General features: G+C 35.8%; 1 protein-coding gene across 1 annotated transcript in view; it reads left to right on the top strand.

Moving 5' to 3' along the window:
* The first annotated feature begins 1,287 nt into the window (after nt 1-1,287).
* The window catches only part of LOC132693320 (transmembrane protease serine 11E), a 38,923-nt gene continuing 14,174 nt past the window's right edge, over nt 1,288-26,036 (top strand). The window contains exons 1-4 of the mRNA XM_078445126.2: nt 1,288-1,351; nt 16,497-16,621; nt 20,897-21,018; nt 23,399-23,466. Coding sequence (XP_078301252.1) covers nt 1,344-1,351; nt 16,497-16,621; nt 20,897-21,018; nt 23,399-23,466 — 323 coding nt within the window. The 5' untranslated portion in view covers nt 1,288-1,343. The remainder of the gene's footprint in view (nt 1,352-16,496; nt 16,622-20,896; nt 21,019-23,398; nt 23,467-26,036) is intronic.

Here is a 26,036-nt window from a genome sequence, read left to right as displayed (position 1 = left end):
TTTGGCTAAATTGTACTTTCAAGTGAGTAGACAAAAACCTGATACTATAACTTCAAGTAAATATACATGCTATTCTTCAGTGTTAAGTGATCTATTGGGCTGAATAAAAAGGGTAGATATGACGGTCTCTCTAGTCCCTAGAACAGTTTGCCCCAACATAGAGGTTTCTTGGGTTATTGCTAGAGAATGATTCCAGTTCTTGGTAGCCTTACTACGGATCCCAATTTCTGCATCTGTTGAGATAAGCCAGTGGCTAAATGGATGTTTGGTAATATTAAACAGTACCAATCTGCCTTCTGTATGGTGATTTTTAGGACTGGTCACACATACCCTCTTCCTCTTTCCTTTCTGTCCTCTTTCCATGTATATTTTTGAGATCCCATACATGTTAAGAACGGGGTTACTGTCTGTTAAGAATTCAGTCTAGTGGAGTTGAGATACAAGAAAACAAAAAGTTCTAGCTCAATATGGTAAGTGCTATGATACCATGAAAGTACAGATGAGATACACCTAGTGTCATTTATGGGGATTAGGGAAGGCAGTTTAAAGATTATACCTGACACAAATACACAGATATTTGTATATACATGTATGAAAACACATTTTTTAAATACATCACTTCCTTTGCAGAAGTAAGACAGTAATGACTGTGTTGGCTGATATGCCTTTCTCCAGTATAATAAAAGACATATACTATCTCAATTGGGGGTAAATATCTATAAACTACTTGGTTTTTCTAGAAGAATGATGCCACATAATTTTAAGGTATTAATACTTTTTTAATCTCTACTATATTTTCAACAGATGACTTACAGTCAATAGCAAAGGAGAATTTTCATTATATGCATGGTAGAGTGGAAAGCATGTTAGATAAATTAAAAAATATAGCTGTTACTCCTGGGTTGGTGGGTCATAAACAATGTGATTTTGACCAAATCATTTAACTTAATTAAATGATTCTTCACTGAAAACATGAGGAGGCTGAGCAATATGATTTAAAATTTCTTCCTAGATTTAAACTTCTGAACTTTACAAAACTCCTGGTGCACGTTAACACTTTTAAGCTATTATGATCTTAAGGCAATAACTTTTAAGTTTCCACTCTTTTAAAGTGCTTATAAATTATTTATGTTCTCATGCTCCCTATAAAATTGACTTAGTCCTGCTCCCCATACAAACAGTCCCCACTACACTTGCCAAGACCCGTCAGACTGGTTCTATTTACATCATTAGTGACTTCTTTCTTCACCTCAATCCAGCCCATGAAATTGCTGATATAGTCTGGATGCACACACTTGATTGCAGACCTCGGTCTCCACAGGGCTCTTCCCTGCTGGTCAGCGATGTATCGGTGAGTTCCTTTTTTCTTTGTCTTAAATTAACTTGTAGTTCAAAATGGCATAAACCACACCACAGAATGTGTAGATCTCTAATTTATTATTTGTTTAAGAAAATATTTTTGATTTTAAAATAAAATTATGTCAAGAAATACATTTCTCTTCTTTCTGCATTAGTGTTCCCTGGGATGTAAGGCTTCATCCCCAAATATTTTTGTATATATTTTCAGATGGGTTCAATAAATGATAAATGTAGATGGGGTTTGACAGCTGTCTTTTAGTTAACTGGTTAGTTAGTTTCAAGAATAGAATGTGTTCTTAGCTTGGGCTTTGTGCTATTGAGAAAATATTCTTATTTTCAAAGGTATACGTGAGAAAAAATAAATCTGAAATCATGCAGTTCAAAATTACATTCATTTCTAGAAGTAAATAATTTAAATTTCAAAATTATAGATGTTTTGAAAGGAAAAAAAATAATTTAAGGAGACAGTCTGATCAAATTATTAGAGTTGGATTTAAAAAATAAATCCAGTGATATACCTGACCACAATCACTTCTCTAACAGATAAATCATAATTATTTTGAAGTTGTTTTCATTCAAAGTTAGAAACTAAACAGTAACAAAGTTTCTATGTACTAGTTTGGACTCTGAAAAATAATTTTATCTTTAGATTAAGATTTTATTTTCTCTAAGTGATATATTGGCATGTCATTTTTTTTTTTTTTTTGATTCTACTTTGAGAAGGAAACAGTTCGGAAAAACTTCCAGTAGAATCTTAATAGGGGCAAACACTCAGTCTCTGTCATTGATAGAAAGCTCCACATACTTATGAAAAGTTTAATACTCTTCTATACACATTGGTGAAGCAACTAAGAGCTACAGACATAAATTTAGTCAGACTTCAAGGCTCCCTACCTTTTGCAAGTACTTCCCTATAATCCATGATGATTCTTCTGTCCTACACTTTTTACTACATTATCTTTAAGAATATTACTGTAAAAAAAGAGTGCTTTTATTTAAACATATAATCTCTATCAAACTTAAGGTACTAAATAGATTTCAGACTTTGTCTATGCTAGATATGAGTGAGCCAGGAAATTGTGTAGAGGAGCTATAACATGGGGGTATTGGAATGCATTTTTCTGAGTAGAGTCTCTAATTTGAAGGAAAAGATGTACCTATTTTCTGGTCCTACTTCAGAGCAGAGGGAAGATATCTCTCAGGGAAAAACAAAATAAACAAACAAAAAACTCCTCCCTGATCTAAAACTGTAAAAAAAGGGGAGCATATCTATGTTTGTCAGCCTAGGAGATGTTAAGAGAATGGGCTAGAGTAGAAAGGGACTAAATTTACTATGCACATTTGCACCAACAGGAACGCTTTGAAGAAAGAGGTGTAATTGAAATACGTTCTTTCTAAGGACATTGGTTCATAGCTGGGCAAACATAAGAAACACTGGAGGGTTTTATCAAATGTCACATTCCTTCCTCGTTAGCCAAATTTCTGAGAGCCCCCTCACTCACTGCACCTGTTCTAAATGAGAACCACTATTTTAGAATTTAAAGGTAAAAAGAAATTTGGACCAGGTAAATATTATTTTTCATACGCTACCGTTTCCCCCAAATTCTTATTTTATACTATCCTTTGAGCATGAAGAGAATATATCATGGATTTTATAAACACACACACAGAGAGCAGAAGGCTAAAGAAAAATTTACTAGGAATAAGTTCATAGGGAAGAGATTGGGAAGAGAAGAATATATTTATTAAATATATTTATTTATGATGGGGTGTATGCTAACTGTAGTTATCCGCAACCACTGATAAGAATGAAAGATAAACAGACTGAATTTATAGACAGTATCTACACAAATTTAGATGCACAAAGGCGAAATGAGTAATATTCAAATTAAAAAAAATGGACAACTTTAGTTTTTACTCAGTAGGGTGAGAACTACCTCTCAGTTTGTGTGTGGCCCATGGACCCTTTCCATTAGATTCAATGGGGGCTTATTAAAAATAGAAAAGCCCAATTCTCATCCTAGAAATTCTCATCAATCTCTGGTTGAGGCATGGGAATCACATTTTTTAAAAGTTACACCAGGTAACTCTTATTCACTCTAAAGTTTGAGAAGTACTGATTACAGTGTAAAGCTATAAAAAAGAAAGGAACTTGTAAGGTGGAATGGAATTAAAGCACAAATGAAATAGGTCAGCTTTTAAGAGAGCTATAGCCCTTTGTTTTATTTAAATTGGTATAATTATATCATAATGGGAGGTAATCTCTCCCTAGTCACTTTTCCCTCCAAGGGAGAAGAGTACTCATTTATGCAATGTAGTGATGATTAAGGAAGAGAAGATAATTTCAGAAGGTATGGGAAACTGAAGGGTGGATACAGACATGATTTGGGTAGTTTGTGTCCAACAGGGAGGGTCTTAATATGGATCAAAAATATGTTTGTTTAGAGGGAAACCTTACGTGAAACCAATCAAGCATATCCCCCTCCCCCACCCTCTAACCCAAATCAATTCAGAGATAGTGATACTGAAAGGTCACCAAATTGATGTTTAGGCCCAGAGTTGCTATGGGATCCTGAAGAAAGAAAACTATCTGTTGAGCACCTATTATGTATTGTACATTTTCTAAAATACTATCTTATTTAATTCTGGAAATACCTTGAGAAACACTTATTGAGTGGCACCTGGGTGGCTCAGTTTGTTGAGCGTCTGACTTTGGCTCAGATCATGATCTCCCAGTTTGTGGATTTGAACCCTGCGTGGGGCTATGTGCTGACAGCTCAGAGCCTGGAGCCTGCTTCGGATTCTGTGTCTCCTTCTCTGTCTCTATCCCTCCCCACTTGCACTCTGTCTCTGTCTCTGTCTCTCTGTCTCTCTCTCGAAAGAAAAACAAACAACAACAAAAAAAACCACACAACTTCCCCCTCTTCCCAACTTATTGTGATTGCTCCTTTAAGAGTTGAAATAAGTGTGGCTCAGATTGTCCAGGGTTAGTAAATATTGAATCAGATAAGAATCTGATCTTAGCCTTCTTGGCTCTAAAGTCTATGCTGTTACTGCCACAACACATTGTCTATCATATGCGGGGAGCTAAAAGAAGAGTCTTTGGAAAGTTTGCATTCTAATAGAGAAAGGGAAAACACGCACACACACACATATACAGATCTGGAGAAAATGTGCATGTATGTGTAGGCATATATGGCTATACAATGTCCTAGCCAAAGAAACAGATCGTATACAGATTGATATGAAATAATGTACACAAATGCTGAAGGAGGAAAGGTGGTGGCATGTATTTTACTTTCATTGGTACATTTTTAGAAACATTTTAAAGAATGCATGGACTGCCCTTATTTAATTTTCTTAAAACTATCTTTGTACTAAAACAAGACGAAAATGTGACCTAACTTTTCCACACTGTTTCAAAGGTGAGCAGTGACTGAGAGTATAATACCTCAATTACATCATCACTGTTTTCTAAAAAGGATTACAACATTTGCTATTGCATGAAAATCAAGTTCGATTCGAGCGGCATATCATGGAAAGAAGTCACCTGTCTGTTGTAACTATAACTGTCTGAAGGGACCTTTGTTATTTTTTTCATTGTTGTCGGCTTTCCTCCAAAAATATGCCATTATTTCAATACAAAGAGGGAATAAATAGAAACATTCAAGAAAAAAAGCAACAGCATGTGCTTCAGTATCGTCATTGAGCTTTATAAGTATGCCTGATGGCTTTAGTAATCGAGAATGGGGTGAGTTGGGTAGCTGTGGAGCAGGTCTTCTAAGACAGAAGGTGGTGAAATGGGTGCTCTGGCTGCTTTCCATGGCTTTGTCAGCATTAGGATTTAGAGGAACTGCATGAAGAACTTCATAAAGCACACTCCTTTGGACATATTCTCATCAAAGACGGTGGGTGAGAATTAGGAAGAATGCCCTCACAACTGCAAGCATAATTTAATACATTTGAAATGAGTGGATTAGAGAATAGGAAAGTATTAAGAGGTTGAGAAAAAAAAAAAAATGGGTTGCAGAGATATCAAGTTATGCCAGAATCTGCAAGCCCGAACTTCTCCCACTTACTTACATGGCCTGTGTGGTTGGGCAATTTGTGAGACTTTTAGAATAGTAGCTCTGAAATAATAGAACTAAGCTAGGGAAATCAGAAGTACCATACATCATCACTAAATTCTCTCTTGCAATCTTTTGTCTGAAGATGTCAGGTGATGTCTCTTTTTTGCAGCTGCAAAAGGAGATACAGAAGAATTTAGCACTTTGTTTCAAGTCAACCTGTGAGTCAGTGAAGAACAAAATAATAATTGCCATCATTTGTTTTACATGTCCTATGTGCCAACTACCGTTTTAAAATATTAAAATATCATGAGTATTTAATCTTTATAACAACCTATGATTATATTATTATTCCCATTTTATGGGTGAAGAAATTGAGGCTCAGTTGGTAACATTATTTGCTCAGAGGTAACACATGGCAGAACTGGGAGTTAACCTAGATCTATCTCTCTCTAAACCTATGCTATTAACCACAATGTTGTACCATCCTCCCGTCTCCTGTATCTACCACAATGGTTCTACAGCAAGGATGATTTAACTGTCTCATTGTGTCAAAAGCTATAGAAGCTATAATTATAAGCAACAGTGTTATTATTCAATGGGTAGTCTTCTCAGTTTTCCTCCTGGTAGACAGGCAGCATTGCTATCTGTGTTCTATAATGTAGGGGATTCAATGTTCAAAGATTAGGTAATTTGCATGTGGTTACAGGAACGGGTGAGTCAGTCAATAGTAGAGAGAGGATCTGTTTTTCCTGTTCACCTGTAAACTGAATCCAATATTGTCAAGTAGAAGAGTTAAATTAACACAGGTGTCTACATTATCTAGGAAATACTACTGTTATTATTATTATCTCCATTTGAATATGTACAGAAATATATGACCTTTTAAAAATTAGTTGTTTACTTTAAAAGCTTGTCAGGTTGCATTTAGCAAAATTCAGAGAGGGTACATATAGCAGGAAAAAATACATATAGATGATTCCACCATATATTTTCTTATTTGGTACTTATCAACTACCCTGTAAGGTAGATAATTTTAATAGTACCATGAATTTACAGGTAGGGAAACCAAAGATTAGGAAGACCGAGACTTCCAAATCTCTGAGTAATTGATTGGTAGAGCTGGAGTTTAATTCATCAGTTGAATTTCTTTTTACACATGAGGCCTAAGCAAACTCCTGATACATGGAGCAGAGTTGCTGTGGGTGAGGTGGCACTAAGGCTTGGGAGCCTTACTTGCTTTGTCTTCTTATCCCCTTAGGCATGCATGAGGCAACTTGAGGGATTTTTCAGCCCACTTTTAAAACAAATTAATTTCTCATTATTATGGTGGAAATAATGACAAGAGCCAACAGTTGTTGAACCTTTATTATGTGCCTGGTCTGATGTCAATTGCTCTATAGGTGTTATTTTGTTTAACCCTCAGAAGAACCCTATACTTAGGTCCTATCATTAGCCCCATTTATAGGTGGGGACATGTGGACTTAGAGAGAGTGAGTAATTTCAGAGCCGCTTAGCTAGTGAGAGGCAGAGCCAGGACTAAATCCAAACTCATGGATGCCAATGAGTTTGATGCCAAAGCCCAGACACGGAAATGGAAGTCCTTTGTTTAAAGTCATAGAGCATAATCAAGAGTATCTTAAAATCAGCTGCTAGACAATATTAACTAAAAGTATTTTATCATCTTTTCCATATACAGAAACTATAAAAAAGTTAGTAATATATTTCTTGATGTTCTCTTTTCACAAAGATAATTACATAAAAGTGGCAATTTACCTTGATTGCAATTAATCTGTTTTGCATATTTTAATAGCATTGGATTTCTCTATGTAGGAGTGACAAGAAATTTAGGGTAACAGAGGTTTATATAAAAGGGAAATAATATAAACAAGTCTGGAGGCAAACAGGTAAACCTGTCAGGAGATTAACAAAGTAATCAGGAATTTAGGCTCCTGCTGTTGTGCTGTCCCACTAGCAATGAATATACATCCTCTAAATCATGGTCCAATATGATTGCCTGAGCTCCAACTAGCACATATGCATTCTAGCTATGAAATGCACATCAGGATTCCACCCACTGGAATAGAGACTAATTAGTCAGAACTTATTCACACGGTGACTCCTATGGACAAGGGACACTATTCTATTTTCCAGATGGCCACATGCTTAACCAAATATCAAAAATTCTATTAATAAGAAGAAAATATTTGGGATATACATTTACAAGTATCTACTACAGACATGTTAAGTTTGAACGATGGTAAGTGTATCCTATTGTGATGAACAGCAGGCAGTAGACATATGGGTCTGAAGTTAGCAAAGTGATCTGAGCTGCAGTTATGGATTTGGTAGCCATCAGCATATAGATATGAATTAAAGCCGTGGGTGTTGGTAACTGAAAATATTTTATTCTTTTGGATAAAAAAACACTGCCTTTATAATTTTATGGTATTGATTTACACAGCAAATTCTACCTTATTCTAACATGAATCTGAGCATATTTCATTATCATTAAAATGCCAATATATTAGGGTATTATTAATGTAATTATATAATGATCAATTTTATAAATTCTGTGTTCCATTCAAAAGTTAAGACCCAATACTTTTCTATATTACAGGTCAACAACTGGGGCAGGGGATTCATTAATCAAGAAATCTCACATCTGGAAGAATAATATAAATATTAACAGAATCAGTAATTTTCCAATTGTCCTTCATTGACAAATTAATTCAGATATTATAAACAGGAGTTTCTAGACTACTGAAGGGATTCTTTGTGGCTAACAGTGTTTGCCAGGAAAACAGCAACCTGGAAGACACCACAGAGTCTTAGCATGTGTTTCAATGGATACGTTCCAATGTTAAGGGCCATTACTGTTTTATGTAAAATGAAATGTCATGGGTCTAGGGATTTTTAAACTGGCTTAGGAGGCAAGCAGTAAAGACATTTTATGACTTCCTCTTACAAAACTTGGATCACTTGCAGTCCCTTACTTGTAATCCCTTACTTTGTTCCAGTTATCTGGCATGTGGCAACCAGAGAAAATTATGTTAAAGCTACTTGTTTGATAAATGCTGAATTTTTATTACAAAAATATTAAGCATTTTTAAGTCATGTGAGACATGGAACACTAACTTTGCTGGAAATTAAGGAGCATTTAGATCAATTAAAGTCCCCATTGTTTTTTTTAACAAATGAAGAAAATGAGAGCACGTGCAACGATGGTACAAGTTGGAGATTAAGGGATGTTGGAATTTGTGTGATGTTGCATATGCTCTCAGGTTTTTCAGCTGAGAAACTTCAGGCTCAGATGAAAGGACTTCATCCTTAAAATTTTTTTAACGTATTTTTTTGAGAGACGGAACACTAGCGGGGGAGGGGCAGAGAGAGCGGGAGACACAGAATCTGAAGCAGGCTCTAGGTTCTGAGTTGTCAGCACAGAGCCCCATATGGGGCTTGAACTCACGAATCACAAGATCACCACCTGAGCTAAAGTCGGGGGCTATCCTGACTGAGCACCCAAGCGCCCCAGAAAGGACTTAATCCTTAAGCAAGAACCCTCAGGACTAAGATGCAGGTCACTGGTTTTATAGTTCAGAGCTATCTCTACTGTATCATGCCAACTCTCATAGGAGGCATCTAAGCAAAGTTATGAGAAAGATTTGGTAGGAAGATATCTAACGTTACAAAAAGTTTCTGAAAGTCTATATGTTAGCCTCAGAGCAGCCCCAAACTGAGGTTTCTCAACTATTTTTCTTCTAATAACACCTGCCGCCACATACTCACACACTTCCTGTGAATTCCTATTTTCTTTTACACTTTTAAGTGCGTACAATTCCCACAACTAGTTGCAGTGGCATCCCTTGTCGACATTTCTGTGGGAAACTGGCTTTTCAAGTTCCTTACTCAGATTGTGCCAATTTAATATCTTGAAGTGGAAAGAGTTTGAGGAAAAGAAAGCAAATATATCTGCGGAATTAAAGATTAAGATAGCTCAATTTATAAGTCTATAAACCCATACCTAATTTCTTAATAATATCTTTAAGTTCTGTTTCACCACATCTACCTATGATTATATATTTCTAGAGGTCAGGCTAAGTGTCAACCTGAATTTCAGTTTGTGGTTTCCTGTGCTGCACCATATCTGTCTGGGAACTTAATAAATACCTTGATGATCACACAATGGAGATCAGAGACATTCCTTCCTGTTGAGTTGCCACTAATACTCGCCACTAATATAACATGTGTATTTAACAAAGTCTAATGATCACATGTGTGATTTTCACAACTTCCATTTAAATTAGGTGCCAGAAAAGATATTATTACTTGAGTTTATGGTTGGTTAAATATAGGAATGGTTAAGCTATGGGTTTTGGCTAACAGTTAATGAGGGGTAGGGTTTTCCGTCAACAATGTTTATTCACAATATCTATTTAAAACTTCCTACTGTACTAAGTACTGTATTTATTGCTGTACTAAGTAATACTATGTTTTTGTGCCTACAATTTCAATAATCTTTAAATATTTTACAATGTGAAATCCCATTATGGAGTCATTTCAGTAATAATCAAGGAAGTGTTGTCAGATATGTTAAAAATTGTTGTAGAGCTTGGTATGAATGATTTTATACTGCTCCCCTCCCTTCCCCATCATATTGCTTTCACTAGGTAGTAATTGGTGTCACCTGCCAATATTGAAGGAAACACTAAGAGTGTTACAAAACTAATTTTTGTTTCAATGCTAGGAATATTGTGGAGAATAGAACTTATTACATTATATACGTTGGGTTTTTTTTTTTTTTTTTTTTTTGTGAGAAAAATGTGGCATTGCCACTGAATAATTGATCAGTATTTATTTTATGGTTGCCATGAAGAATGTACCTGAACATGGTTGGCTTGTTTGCTCTGTTTGTTTATTTTTGTTTTTGAGTTGGTTGCTGGTAAGCTACAAATTTTGTGGCCGGACTTAAGGAAATGTCTAAATGGGAATTTACATAGTTTTAGTATTACTCCCATTTTATGTTTTCACTCGTGTTTTGTTTTCTCCTTGCAGAGAATTTAAATTCTCTCTAAATTTAAAACTTTTAAAAAAATGCTTATATTTGAGAGAGTGGAGGAGAAAGGGCAGAGAGAGAGGGGGACAGAAGATCTAAAGCAGGCTCTACGCTGACATTAGAGAGCCTTATGTGGGGCTCAGCCTCACAAACCGTGAGATCATGACCTGAGCCAAAGTCAGATACTTAACTGACTGAGCCACCCAGGTGCCTTTGCATCTCTAAATTTAATTTAATACCATATATACTATATTATATCTATATCTATATGTCTATATCTATATCTATACCTAATGTCCTTTTAAGTTACCTTAAGCCAATCTAGAACAAGATGGAATATAAATAAAAACATTTATAATAAAAACAATGAGCTTCTCACCATTTATCTTAGCTGTAAGGAGAAAATGGAAAAGATTTTCTGGTAATTAGACTACCACCTTGTTGTAATTGTAACTTCTCTATGTGAATTTTTCATAGTTATCATTTTTGAGAATGCACACATAATTCAGTCCAAAGGCCTGACTGATGTTATTAGATGCTTTATAAATTTGTGTAACAGTTGACAGGACAGAAATATGTTATTTGCAATTTTATAAGAAGTAATTTGTATTTCTTTTAAAAAAAGCAATGAAAATATATGATCCATGCACACATATACAAATGTTAATTCCACCCTGTATATTTTTATAGTCTCGTTCTACAAAGTATAAGAAAGATTAAAGATCTCTCCAATGCCTACTGGTATGAGTTTTCCACAGAGGAGAAAGCACCTGAGGTATTTGTGTAGATAGAACAAGCAGGCACAACTCAATAAGCTAAAGAAATAAACAAGTGCCAAAAATGTAATAAAAATTGAATAAATAGTTATTACTTGATATTTGAAATCCTAAGTGCTGACTTAGGGGATTAGCAATGTCATAAGGTACCACGTTGTTACTTTATTGTGGTATCTTTCTTCATGCTTTTCTTTTGATATTGTAATATACAGACCTTTAATAGCCCCAGATAACATGTTTCCTGAAATTAATGTCCCTCATTTGCATTTATCACTTTCTGTACTATGATCACACTTTACAGTGGATAGATCAGATCACAGTTGGAAAATCATATGTTTTCAGGTGAAATAGAAATATTAACCACAAAGCTTGATCATTACATAAAGTGTTTTATGGAAATCAGGTTTTACTTAATAGTAAGTATTCTTCACAACTTCTGACCTGTCTTTCCTTGTGTGTAATATGCCAAGTTCTTTTCCAAGGCTAAGGCAGACTAGAAGTGCTTTGAGAGAAATTAAAACCTACACTATGGTGTTGACAAACATTCAGTTTAATTTGGTTTAGTCAATTTTAATTCATTTCCCTCTGTGAACGTATCTAAGTCAGAGAATATAGATATAAGTAAGGCTCAGTCCCTATCCTCAAGGAGTTCAGAATACATACTTCAACGTGATGCTCTGATGCTTGGTGGGGGGGGAGGGGGGTGCAGGGGGATAGACCTAACTGAGGGGACTTTTTGAACTGGCTTTTAAATACACATGAGCTTTTATGATGCAAGCAGAACTTAAACTCTGTTACTCCACCTAGGAGGCAGCAGAAACAAAGGCCTGAAACAAAGAGCCTGAAAGCTCATGGGGAAAAGGGGGAATGTCAGTTTGGGTTTCTAGTAGTCTCAACTGGCTATATCACTTCTAGAAAGATAGCTTACTGAAATGGAGAGTGATCCAGAGATTGGGAGGACAGAAAAGAAAACTTGTTAAGCTACAGGAAAAATTTTAATGAGAATTCCAGAATAAGGTCAGTGACAATGGGATTGCAGACAGACTACATTAAATTTGCCATGCAGATGAGACTGGAAAATTAAAAGATTATTATAGCTTCCCAACACAATTTGCATTGACTTGTAGGTTATTGCTTAAGTCAACCATCAGTAAACTATGGCCCAAGAGCCAAATCTGGCCCACCACCTGTTTTTGTACAGTGCTTGAGCTAAGAATGATTTTTATACTTTCGTGGTTGAAAACAAATCAAAAGCCATGACAAATGAAAATTATATGAAATTCAAATTTCAGTGTACAGAAATAAAGTTTTATTGGAACACAGCCATGCTCATTTGTTCATGTATATTGTCCATGGCTGTTTTGGGCCTACAAGGGCAGAGCTGAGTAGTTGCAACAGAAAATGTGTGGCCCAGGAAGCCTAAAATAGTTTCTATCTGAACTTTGACAGAAGAGTTTGCTGACCTGTAGTTGAAGTAGTTGATAATAATGCTTTGGAACCATCAGCTTTACAGATACTGTGCACATGTTCATTCAAAACATCTCAGCTGGACTGGTCTGGTGAAACATGCAGACTAGGAATATCAGTGCTGGTTACTGTTACAGAGAATAAGCAAAGAGTTTGAGATCCACTGTTAATCAGTCTATGATGGTGGTGTGATGTGCGGGCTTGTGCTGATAAACTTTCCTTTGAAGCACTGTGAGCCCTGACTTACTCTCCAGTGCTTGCCATGAGGTTTATTTGCCTTAGTGTCTTTTTTTTTTTTTTTTTTTTTTTTTTTTTTTTGCCCTTGCCTTTTTGTTGTTATCTCTGCTTTTCTTTTTTAGTAAAATTCCAAATTGACGCATTAGGAAGTGATAATGATAATACAACTCTGGACATATTCCTTATCTTTTGGCCATTTTAGGCTTCTAAAAATGTACCCATATTTTATTTGCTGTATTCACTTGCTATATTCATTGTCTAGTCACACATGTCCTCAAACCGAAAAGAAAAATCACAGAAAAAAGGAAATTTGATGCCACTGAAACTATTAGAATTTATCTAGTCTGTCTGAAGGTGTGATTTTACATGAAAAGGTTCAGAAAAGTTTCAACAGGCCACAATAATCGTTGGACAGGATTTCTGTACAAGAGGGGTTAATTACATTAAGTGTCTATTGATAGGCACTTTATTCCTCCATTTTACCTATTTTTTTTTGAGCATACTTCAACCACATGTAACTAGGAATAATTCAGTATTGGATCTCTTGCTGAGAGAGCAACAAAAAAAGTAATTAAGAAACAGGGTGAATCAGTTTGAAAAACAATGCCATATAGACTGGGAAGAGAAGAGATAATGTTTCAAATGACTAACATCTCAGCAATGTGGTCATTACCATTATTATTAATAATGAAAATAACGATACTAATAATAGTCCTTGCTGACTGTTTTCTACTTGTGAACCCAGAGTAATAAAAAAAAATTATCATTTTAATCTCTGTATAGCTCATCATGTTAGGTGGGGTCTGAAATTATTATCTCTGGTTTTGACCTGTAGAAAATAAGAGCGAGAATAAGAGAATCTATTGGTACAAGATTATACAATAAATAAGTTGGTGGCAGGACTCAGAATCAGACTCTCTTATTGTTTATTCAAAGTGTTTTTGGTAGATTCCCTTTTCTCTTTGTCCCATGCTGTCCCTGTTGTCCCTTCAAATTACCAAAGACAGAGCATCACCAAAATTGTTGTGAATCGTGGGGGTTAGGACAGTACCTTGGGCACAATAGTGATGGGAAATCCATAAAAAGACAGGTATAATCTTTCTTGTTTTTTTTTTTTTTTTTACCTTTTTAAAAATCTCTCTCTCTCTTTTGTTTAATTCAAAAGCTATTATGTTTGTGGTTTTAAGAAAATGAATGCATCATAACACAAAAAGTAAATAAAATGAAAGTCTCTCATATTTCTGCTATTCCACTTCTTGCTATTAGTAAATTTGTGTCTCTTTCTCTACATTTTGCTATGCACACACGTAGTTTCATTATTTAAAAACAACCGGAACATAGAATGCATATATTTCTGCAACATTTTTTCATTAAAATATATCATTGACTATTTGAATGTTAATACTTCTAGATTTACCCCATCAATTTAACAGCTGCATTGTTTTACTTTGCTGTCTTAATTAAAAGTTATCATAGAGTAATTAGAATTTCTGCCATATTTCACAACTCTACATAGTGATCATATATTTTTGATAATTACAGCACATTTCCAACAATTACAAATTCATATTCTTAATCTGGCATGTTTTGACATTAGTTGAGAAGCCCTTCCCTCCCCACATTACCCCCAAAGTTTTGCTTACGTCTGCTATATCCATCTCCTTTCTTCTGCAACAGGTGAATAGCAAGCATTCAGAGATGAAGGAGCAGGGATCAGTTTTTAGGTTTCTTAGGCACATTTGCACATAAAAAATAATAACCTCCTCGTAAAGCAGTCTTTTTATATTGCAGTAATTGCCATTCTAGGATCAGGTGTTTGGAATATCACTCAAGGGAGGACTGAAGATTGAAGAGACTGGGGAGAGGAAGATGAAGTTTCCTTAGCTATAATCCCATAGGAAAATCATAGGAACAAGGGAGGAGACCAAACAGAGTCTCTGGAGTCTTTCCCTATATCTCTGTGTTTTCAGGAGGGGCAGAATCATATCTCAATGATGATAGTATTGACTTCTGTGACAGTGTTCCCACAGAATAAAACATCGAGACAGAGCCAGGGTATGATGAGGTATGATAGGGACCAAAATGATATCACTTCCTCGTCCTACATAACTGGAAACAGAGTCCCCTTGATTCCTGTAAGCAAAAATTATTTATTGCAAAATGCTTTCCAGTTTGCAAGAAGTTTTCACATTCCTGACCTCATGCAGGATTCCGCAATCAATCATGTGCTTTAGACAGAATGGCTATCCTGTCCCTTATCAATGAATGGGCAACTTTCATCGGGCAGAGTTTAAATGATTTTTCCAAGTTTCATAGCTACTAAGGAAAGAGGTGGACTCAGAGTCCTCCTTATTTTGGTTGAACTTCCCGTGTTCCTCCAGGATAGCACCACACTTTCTCACCAGTCCTCATGTACCAGACAGTGCTCTGGAGACAAGCATATGTGCCAATGATTCTACCAGTATCTCAAGACATTTAAAATAACAGCATCCTTATTTAAAATAACAGCAACTCTGACTTATTATTTTATTTTCTCCAACTTTTGAGTTTGCTTAGCAACTATTATAGCACAAGGGAACAGCAACTGTGATAATTAAACAAAAACCTGGTTGACAAACATTTTTCAGTAACATGCTTTTGAAGAAAGAACAAGTGGGAGAGGTTGAGGGAATCTTACACAGAAGGGATTTCCTGCAGTGTTACTGAAATTTGGAGTCAAACAGGTTCTTTGGAAGAGAGTTCTGGGTATCTTTTATGTGTATCCTCAAAGTTTGTTTGGAGACAAATTAGAAAAATGGAAGGAGAATAGAATTAGAAATTCTATCTGGAATAGTATAGATCAAGCTGTAATGCGTTTCATGGACCATTTAAGATTCTAGAGTGGTAGAAATAGGCTTTAAACATTTTTATAACCTCTACAGTGCCTAACTCAGTATTTTGAACCTAGCCAGCTCTGTAAATCATAACTAACACTTACACAGCACTTTCTACATGCCAGGCACTGTGGTAGGCACTTTACATATAGTAATTCATATAATCCTTACAAAAATCCAATGAGGGGCCCCTGAGTGGCTCAGTCGTTAAGCGTCCGACTTCAGCTCAGGTCACAATCTCGCGGCCCGTGAGTTCGAGCCCCGCGTCGGGCTCCGGGCTGATGGCTCAGAGCCTGGAGCCTGCTTCCGATTCTGTGTCTTCCTCTCTCTCTGTCCCTCCCCCATTCATGCTCTGTCTCTCTCTGTCTCAAAAATAAATAAACGTTAAAAATTTTTTTTAAAAATCCAATGAGATATGTACTGTCATTATCATCTTCACGTTATGGATGAGGAAACAGGCACAGAGATGTCAAATTACTTGCCTAAGGTCAGGCAACCAGAAGCCAGGATTGGCTTCAGCAGCCTGGGACCAGGGCATGTTCTAAACCAAAACAGTACTCTACCACCCGAGTGTCCTGAATTCCCCAGAAATGTCTGCTTTAACTAAGGAGTACATGTGGGCATACTGTGACATAACCCATTTATTTGCTTTCTTTCTCAGGCGAGCTGCGGTGAGGGCCAGGAAGAGAACTTGTTTGGAGCCCTGGGCTATTGGCCTTATCACCTTTATATCCCTGATTGTCCTGGCAGTGTGCATTGGACTTACTGTTCATTATGTGAGATACAGTAAGTATGGGCTGCCCTGGCATCATGTGATTTACCCCTAAATATTTCCTCTTGTGCATTCCAGTTTTGATTTGCCTCAGGCCTATTCATTCATGCCCACAACTTATTTGCATAGCTGGTACAAAGAATTCTTTACCTACCTGTCTCTTACTTAATCCTCACAAGCCAAGAAGGATTCTTTCATCTATCTTTGATGTAGCAATGCTTCCTGCTGGGAATAGCATGCTAGTTTTAATATTCGTTAATAAGCAATAATCAAATATTAAATAGGAAGACCATAGGAGAGTTAGAGTCCACTGTGTTGAGTTGTTTGAAGACATAGGACAATCACCTTGATTTAAAATTATTCCAACTTATTGAAATCCTGAGAGCCCAATAAATTAATTACATAATCAAGGATCAGAGAGAAGTAGGCTCTATTCTTTACGAGTAAGATAGAAAAATGCTCATAATGATATATTGTTGAATAAGTGCCCATTTCTGTTATTTTAAATCTAATCTCGGAATATATTACATGTGATTAAAGAGGATAGGATATGCTGAGAAGGTTAATTATAAAGAGGTTCACTCTGGTAGTCAGGTGTCTCACATCTAGATGAACCATGAGTGTGCTATGTTATTAGAAAGGTCCCCAGGGTGCTTTAGGACTATTCTTCTATAACAACCCTTCTGAAGTTTCCCTCTACTTTGCTTGGGGTTGTAATTACTTGACTCCACTATGACCTATTGGCTTAATATCTCCCTTAGTGACTAACTAATTCTTTGATGTCAAGACACTATAACCAAAGAAGCTAATCACTTGATTCAAATTTAATTGCAAATTTGCACAAGTTGCTTTCCTATAAAGAGACAGTATGATCAGTAAATTGGTTATCTACTTCCACTAACAGACATAATCTCAATTCCAATCTCAAATCCAATCTCAATTTCTAAAGCAAGGTGGACCATTTCTGGGTAGTTTAAAGTAAAAATATTTAAAGTAAATACTTGTTTTGGTAGAATTTGCCCACACACAAATCTTTAAATTTGGAGTATCTATATTTTGATGATTTCTCTGGAGCATGTTTTTAATTAAAAAAAAAAAAAAGAATGGCTAAAATAACTTAATTCTATAGTTCTGTTATGAATATATTGAGTCTCATTATATTATAATCATCATTATTTCTCTCTACAGATGCCTAGCACTGTATGATAAAGATTAGTGAGGGGTATCTAGGTGGCTCAGTCTGTCAAGTGTCTGACTCTTGGTTTCAGCTCAGGTCATGATCTTACGGTTTGTGAGTTTGAGTCCCAGGTTGGGCTGTGCTGACAATTGCAGAGCCTGCTTGGGATTCTGTCTCTCCCTTTCTCTCTCTGCCCCTCTCCTGCTCATGCTGTCTCTGTCTCTCTCAAAATAAATAAACTTAAAAAAAGATTAGTAAGTCATATGTATGATATCTTCATGGGGGCATACTTTGGTTTGTCTGACTTCACAAGGAATTCCTAGTAATGCTAGAGGTTTCATTACTGAAGTGAGAGAAAATGTTTCTTACTATTTCTCCTTTGCTTTTTCTAAGCCATGCATTATAAGGCTTACAAATCTTACTCACATGCATAAAATGAAAACCTGGCAAGGTTTTTCCAGTAACTTGTTCCTGGATCCTATTGTCTGGATGATCGGTATGGTAATATGGAACACTCAACTTCCACTGCCCACACAGCACATCTGAATAAATAGTGATTGTTGTGATATGTGTTACTGTCTTACATGTATGACCCGCCCTCTGTTTGGAGATATAAACAAAGAACAGAGTGGATATAGCACATGAGCATTGAGGAGTTGGCACACCTAGATAACCAACTAAACCAAATAGTTATGGAAACAGACAGGTTAGGATGGAGGTAATTCACCTTGAAAAAAAACATCATTTTGGCAAAAAGTCCAGGACAGCATAGAATTGTGTGGGCGGCTTCTATCCAGTGGCCTTTAGGTCTGCCTTTTTGCCCTTTTGTAAATTGTCTGACAGGAGGTGACTCTCTTATGAGCAATATCCTTATAGGTTACAGATTCAGGAACTTGTTAGAAAATTATCAGCAAACTAGTGTTCATCCTTATTTTTCTTACTTTTCTGTTAATATTCCTCAATAATATTTCCCAACAGCTACACATGCCATATAATTTTGGCAACTGGGAATATATTTTGACTCTTAGTGACCTATTTGAGTCTCTTCAGCAAAGTAAAATATTGACTACAGATAAGTTGTTCATTTGGGTGAAACATATGAAATCGTCATATTTGAGCATATTTGGCTTATACAAATGGCAGTTTCAAAAAGTCAATCTAATAATTTAAAACAGAATAAGAATAATATGTATAAGTCAGTTCTCTCTACTTTTCAGTGAGGGGATAGGTACCCCACCAGTAGTATTACATGGGAGCTTGTTAGAAATGAGGATTATTATGCCCAATTTAGACCCAATGTTCAGTATTTCAATAAGTTAAAAACCTTCTTTGGGATTATGTGTATTTCCAGGGAACTTCCTGGATTTCAGGTCATTCTGGCCTTTCAGGGCAAGACCGTTCAGTGAAAGGGAGGTAAGGAAAGAGGGAACAAGGCAAAACCTCCCTAGCACCTCACTTTGGTGGCTCATTTCCAGGAGGTCCTAACATTTCAGGCTGCCATCCAACATCTTTTGCATCACTGACCATTCCTTAGCCATTCCCTAGCCTTGCCAACCCAACCAAATCCTCTGGATGGCTCGGATGTTCTTTTGAAATTTACCAGTAGTTTTTTCCCAAAACTCTTATGTATGAGAGACTTCTTATACAGCTTCAGTGAGTGGGTTTGGTTTTTCCCACCCAAAAAGTGGTATGTAAAGAAAGTTTGTGTTATGAGAATTAGAGCTTGACTTGAAATCCAGTTCTGTCTTTTCTGGCTATGTCATGTTAGAGTTGGGCAATTTCCTTACATTTCTGAGACTGTAGTCTTTACCTGTTAAATGTGGACATACTGCCTTCCCATGGAGATTATAGTAAATTAATGTTAGTTTCCCTTTCCTCTGGGGTTCAAGTGAAGAGGGAAAGAATGAGAAGCAAGAGAGAAGAGGAAAGAAATTGAGATTGGGTGAGGCACACTCCATTCTCCTACAATAACCACACACAACTGTCTTGATCACCATTATATTCCTAATACTCAACACAGAGTCTTTCATAGAAGAATTAATATTTGTTGAATGAATGAATCTTCTTAAGGTCCCACGCTTGCTTCAGGTATAGAAGGGTAGATGAATACTGCGTTAATTTTCAGCAGGCCCAAAATGAGGGCTGCTTAAACCGGATGAAGAAAGTGTAGACAATGGCTAAGGAAACAGGACACTCCTTATGGCTGGTGGGAGAAAATAAGTGGAGTGAGAAGGGAGTCAGGTGAAATTAAGTGTCCCTGGAAGGTTATGTCAGATGGCAGCTCTAGCTCTCTACCTGAACTCCAAGCATTTTCATCTCTACTGTTATCTCCTTCTTTAGCCCCAAAACATTTTCTTACACTATGGTCCCTGTGGCCAGAATTGATATGTAGTTTCCTGAATTGGAAGAAATCTACTTCTGGAATATAAAAGTAAGTTTACTCTTTGGAAACTTCTGAGTCCATTTTATTTTGACACTTCTTTAAAAAATTTAAATCCAAGTAAGTTAACTTATAGTGTAATGATGGTTTCAGGAGTAGAATTTAGTGATTCATCACTTATATATAACACCCAATTCTCATCCCCACAAGTTCCCTCCTTAATGCCCATCACCCATTTCGCCCATTCCCCCACTCAACACCCCTGTAGCAACCCTCAGTTTGTTCTCTGTATTTAAAAGTCTCAAATGGTTTGCCTCCCTCTCTGTTTTTATCTTATTTTTCCTTCCCTTCCCCTCTGTTTATCTGTTTCGTTTCTTAAATTCCACATATGAGTGAAATCATATGATGTTTATCTTTCTCTGACTGCTGAGTCCATTCTTGTTTGTACGTTCTGATGGTGTAACTTGCTGCCTCTCGTGGCTAATTCAGGAATGGGTAACAAATGACTAATCAGCCCGCAGGATCACCAAGCATTTCTTATGGCTTTTACACTCTAAATCTTATGATGATGAGTGTTGTTTTTTATTCTGAGATAACCAGGAAGTTCAGGGCAAGATAATGGAGATGACGACCTGGGGTAGGACACTCTTTCTGGTCTAAACAGGGAAATAATGATGCTTTACACACATCTAATTAAAAGTATTATGTTTTTTTTTCCCTCTCTCCTCATAGACCAAAGGAAGACCTACAATTACTATAGCACATTGTCATTTACAAGTAACAAACTATATGATGACTTTGGAAAAGAGGCTTCTAAAAATTTCACTGAAATGAGCCAGAAAATTGAATCAATGGTAAGCACTTTTTTCTCCATTTCTAGGCATTTGCAATCACTTTATATCATAAGTTTTGGTACCTAGCTTCCAAAACATCCATTCAACTGATCTTGTGTATCTTTGAAAAATGGGAAGCAGCCCTGCCTGAAAGATATAAAACAAACTGACAGTACATGACTTGGAGAGCACACCTTGCAGGGCTGAGGCAAGTGAACTGTAGACTTTCCTTTATGTCCCTCTTACTTGCTCTTCCATAGCTAATGCTACAATCCTGATGAGTGGAGTCCAGGAATTTTGGGAATGTGAGGGTGACCCAAAATATGACTGTTGTATCCTATAGAAGACACCTTGAGCAAAAGACCATGAGACTGAAACTATTCAGGCACATACTTGAATGGTATTTTGGTATTCAAAAATATCTGACCTTGGGCTGGTTTTTGGTATATGAGTCTATAGGAAATACATGGATACTCATCTCTACCTTTAAAACATCAACATTCATCCTCAGAGATGAATCAAATATTTTAAAAAGTGGAAAAATTATCAGTTTAGGCCAAGAGAGCAACAGTCTGTGTGATGATTCGAATCATTATCAGATTACTTAGAGAATAATTTGGACTTTTCCTGACAGTGTATGAGGTAATTTGTGGCATATGATGTGATGGAAAATACCCTAAACTAGAAGTTGGGACACTTAGTTTTAGAACCACCTGTTACCAATTTTCATTCTGAACAAATTTTCTTATGTGAAAATTAAGGTATTAGACTAGATAATTTTAAAATTGTCTTCCATATCCAATATCCTGAGTAAGAACATAATGGCAGTTATGTGCATAGAAACTGCCTAATAGACTAGAAGCCTGAGGATTTAAATACATTTGTAAGGAGGGGGTCAAATCCTGGTTGAATTTGTACTTATAAACAACAAATCAGGAAAATATCTGAATATACTCTCTTCTAAAACTGTATTATATATATATATATATATATATATATATATATATATATATACACACATATATAGACTGTATATGAATATACTCTCTTCTAAGACTATATATATATATATATATATATATATATATATATAAAATAAAGAAAAGAAAATGGAACTAAAAAGGTCAAAAAAGATGCAACTATTTGCCTTGTTTTTTGTGACATTCACTAAAATAAATTTTATAAGATCCAAAATGATTTACGTATGAAGGAATATAGATAGGACTCTTGAACACTCTTAAAATTAATAATAATTTTTAAATTATTTGATTAAATATAAGCCCTTAAATAAAAATATCCAAGTGAATGTTGTCATTAGAGGACTCACTTGTACTATGCTGATCTGTCTTATAATTGAAGTAACTGCTCTTGGGCACAAAGAGGAGTCAGCAAAAGATATGAAAGAATAAAAAGGCTCATTGTTCCTGTCAGTCAATCACTAGCTTGTAGTAACTGTGTTTGGTTAATGTTCACACACTTGAAACCAAGAAATACTTGACATGTTTACCTTGACTTCTAATTTAAAATTTTAATTTGGCTAGAATTCTTTTAAAAAATTTTTTTAAAAATGTTTTTATTTATGTTTGAGACCGAGAGACAGAGACAGAGACAGAGACAGAGCACGAGCTGGAGAGGGGCAGAGAGGGAGAGGGAGACAGAGAATTGGAAGCAAGCTCCAGACTCTGAGCAGTCAGCACATAGCCCCACGCGGGGCTCAAACTCACAGACCATGAGATCATGACCTGAGATGAAGTCAGACGCTTAACCGACTGAGCCACCCAGGAGCTCCAAGTTGGATAGAATTCTTAATTATAGTAGTAAGAAATATCTCCACAAGATACATTCTGGTATCTTATTAAAGTAAACCTTACAGAACATATTAGGCTAAGTATCCTAGTTCACATGGGCCTTTCTGAGAGCATTTTGAGTACTGAAGTGGGTGCAGATAATGCCAGGATATTTGGTAACTTCTTCACAAGGTTTAAGAACCACATGACACTGTCATACACCCACATCTATGATCCAACCATCAGTTGGCGGAACTATTCAATTTCCTTTGTTTACCTACAGTAGAAGTCTGTATCTCAGGGTATGAATATTTACTCTTTCTTTTCATAAAACTGTGTTTATTCCTTTTTAGTCTCTTTCTGAGTGTACACAGCAGATGTCATTCTTGGCCAACTACTGTGGTTCCCAGATAACTCCTAAGGCAGAGTTCAGTTGAAATCACTGAGTAGAATACCAGAAAAGATTCTTTGAGATTCTTCAAGTTGAGTGAATTGTGAAATGTTGATTAATGTTTCTTGTTTTGCTTTGTTTTGTTTTTAAATTTTCCATAGAGCTTTAAATTGACTTGTAGAAAATTATTCTTGCTGATGTATGTTGAATATTTTTGGAACAGGTAAAAAATGCATTTCATAAATCTCCATTGAGGGGAGAGTTTGTCAAGCCTCACATTATCAGGTTCAGGTATGTAAATCTAAAATGCTGACTTCTGAATATAATTTAAAACTAAAGCTGTTAGCTTGGCTAGTAATAAATACTATTGGAAATATTAATGATATGATATAATTCAATTAAACCAATATTCATTTGACAACTGTTCTAAGGCATGGATTATAATTTGCTTTACTCATTCTCTAAATCCATAAGGAAGCATTTGCAAGGTGAGGTAAGGGACGAGTATTATTGGTGGCTATATTATTGAATTGTTCTTTGGGAATCTAATTACAAAAATAGGTACCTAAGCCATATTCCTTAGTTTAATAACCAATTGTTCCCTCTATAAAATAGCATAGTAGATGAGGTTTGTCTTACCCTCTTCATTCTCCTCTTTATGAATTTTGTTTACTTTTTTCATCTCTGTCTCTTTCTGCTCCAAATATTTATTTAAGAAAATTCCAGATCTGATCATCTACCATCAATAAATAGAAGTTCATAGCACAACATTTTAAGCAAAATACTATATAAGTATCTTAAATAATATATTGTCTTAATAAAAATTATTTGTATTTTTAAAAAATAGAATGAGAGCTGTTTCCAGTATCATTTCAATGACAAAAACTGCAAGTTACCTCTCAGTCTATCATTTAGCTGACATCTCTAAATGTCTAAACATCTCTAAATGAGGTGTTACTTTGACCACTTTCTTCTGAGAAGTCTGTATTCCCTGGGATTTGAAATACTATTCTTCCTTGATCTGTATCTACTTCTCCAATCCTTAAATTTTCACTCTCTCAAGGGGACTTCATGCACCCACATGACTTCATACTATCGAAATTCAAATTTCTATTTCCAATCTAAACTGTTTTTCTGATTTCTAGAGCTATCTGCCTGCCCATGCACATCTCCACATGTATGTTCCACAGAAAATTCTCTAACTCAGGTGAAACCCACTGACACTAATGGGAAACCTGGACATCATCCTACTCTCCTCCATTTCCTGGGCCCCTCACATTTTATGAATAACCATGTTCTTCCAGTTCTACCTTCCAAATCACTTTCTAATTTGTTTACCTCTTCATCTTAGTAACCTTCTTACTCATTAGTATTTTTTCTACTATCAGTGGGAAGAAATGCAAGTTTGTACAAAAGATGAAGTTAGTCTTACAGATTTTAAGCTGAGATACTAGGGGACATGAGCCTGAAATACGAGTCTCACTCGGGGGAGGAAAAGGGAGCTGAGTTGAAGATATGCCTTTGCTCATTCTCAATCAAAGTACTAGAGAGTGTGGATGTAAACAGAATTTTTCAGAAAAAGGGTAATGCAAGGAAAAAAATGATGATGAAGAAAGCCTGAAGAAAATAATACGTAAGGAGATGGGGAAAAAATAGGAGCCAAGGAAATAGGGAAGGAGAAAGAAAAAAGAGATATCATGAGAAAGGCACCACTGATACAAAAGACAAAAAGTTTCAAGCATGGAATGGTCAGCATTGACAAATACTCCTGAGAGACCAAGTAATATGACCAGAAAGAATTAACTGGATATGCCAATGAAGAAGAGAGACAGTTTTGTTTGTTTTTGTTTCTATTAGTCAACCAGTATAGGAATAGTTTAAGAGAAGGAATAAAGAATAATTGTTGTACGGTGTTGCTGAGTCAGTGAAAGGGGTGAGATACATAACAGTATTCTCATTACAGTCCTATTTGTTTTTTCAGATTACAAAAACAATATAAAATATATAAAATTCAAATAACACAATATCACATAAAATAGAAGGCAAAAACTCCCTCTCTAATAGTTCCATTTGCAGAAGTAACATAGCTTCTTAACAATTGGTTGTGTGGTATTTCACTACAAGTATGTGTCAGGGTTGATTTAGCCAATGCCCTTGTGATGGACACTTGGGTTGTTACATATTTTTTTCTGATTTAAAAACAAGGTTATGATAAACATTTGTATAAATCTCTTTGCACACACAAAAGTTTATTTGAAGGGAGTGCTGTATCAGAGAAATGGATCATCAAATGTATAATTGATAAACAAAACTGACCTCTAAAAATAAGGTTCTAATTTACATTCCCATTTACAGTTTATATGAGAAGTCAATACACTGTATAGTGGGGAGTAAAATTCTTTGAGAACTGATTATATATGAAAAAAAAGGAGGTAGAGTAGCTGACAGAAAATGAGAAAGAGAAGTCAAGGATGATTCCAAGAAGTAATTCATCTAAACAACACTAAGGCTAATTAATGCTTTATCTTGAAAATATAATCACATGAAGTAACAACAATTTGGTCAAGCTTTCTAATATCCCTAGGATTAGAAGTTGTTTAGGAAAGCATGATGTTGCTTAGGAGATTTCACTGGATTTAAGCCACTGGGAATTAAACCTGGAGGCCAAACCCAGAGTTGATTTCACATTGATCATATGGTATATTTAATAGTATTAAATGGTTGACAATAGGGTATCTTTTTATATTAATAACTAGATATTTTGGTGTTAAGGGACACCATGAGCATACTATCTTACTATCAGGGAGGCTAAGTTGGAAGTTTTATATGTGGAAAACAATAGGAATATAGAATGAAACAAA

This window comes from Panthera onca, chromosome B1 (genome assembly GCF_046562875.1).
Source record: "Panthera onca isolate mPanOnc1 chromosome B1, mPanOnc1 haplotype 2, whole genome shotgun sequence".
NCBI lineage: Eukaryota > Metazoa > Chordata > Mammalia > Carnivora > Felidae > Panthera > Panthera onca.
The sequence above is the reverse complement of the archived record's forward strand: the minus strand, read 5'-3'. Positions and strand labels throughout refer to the sequence as shown.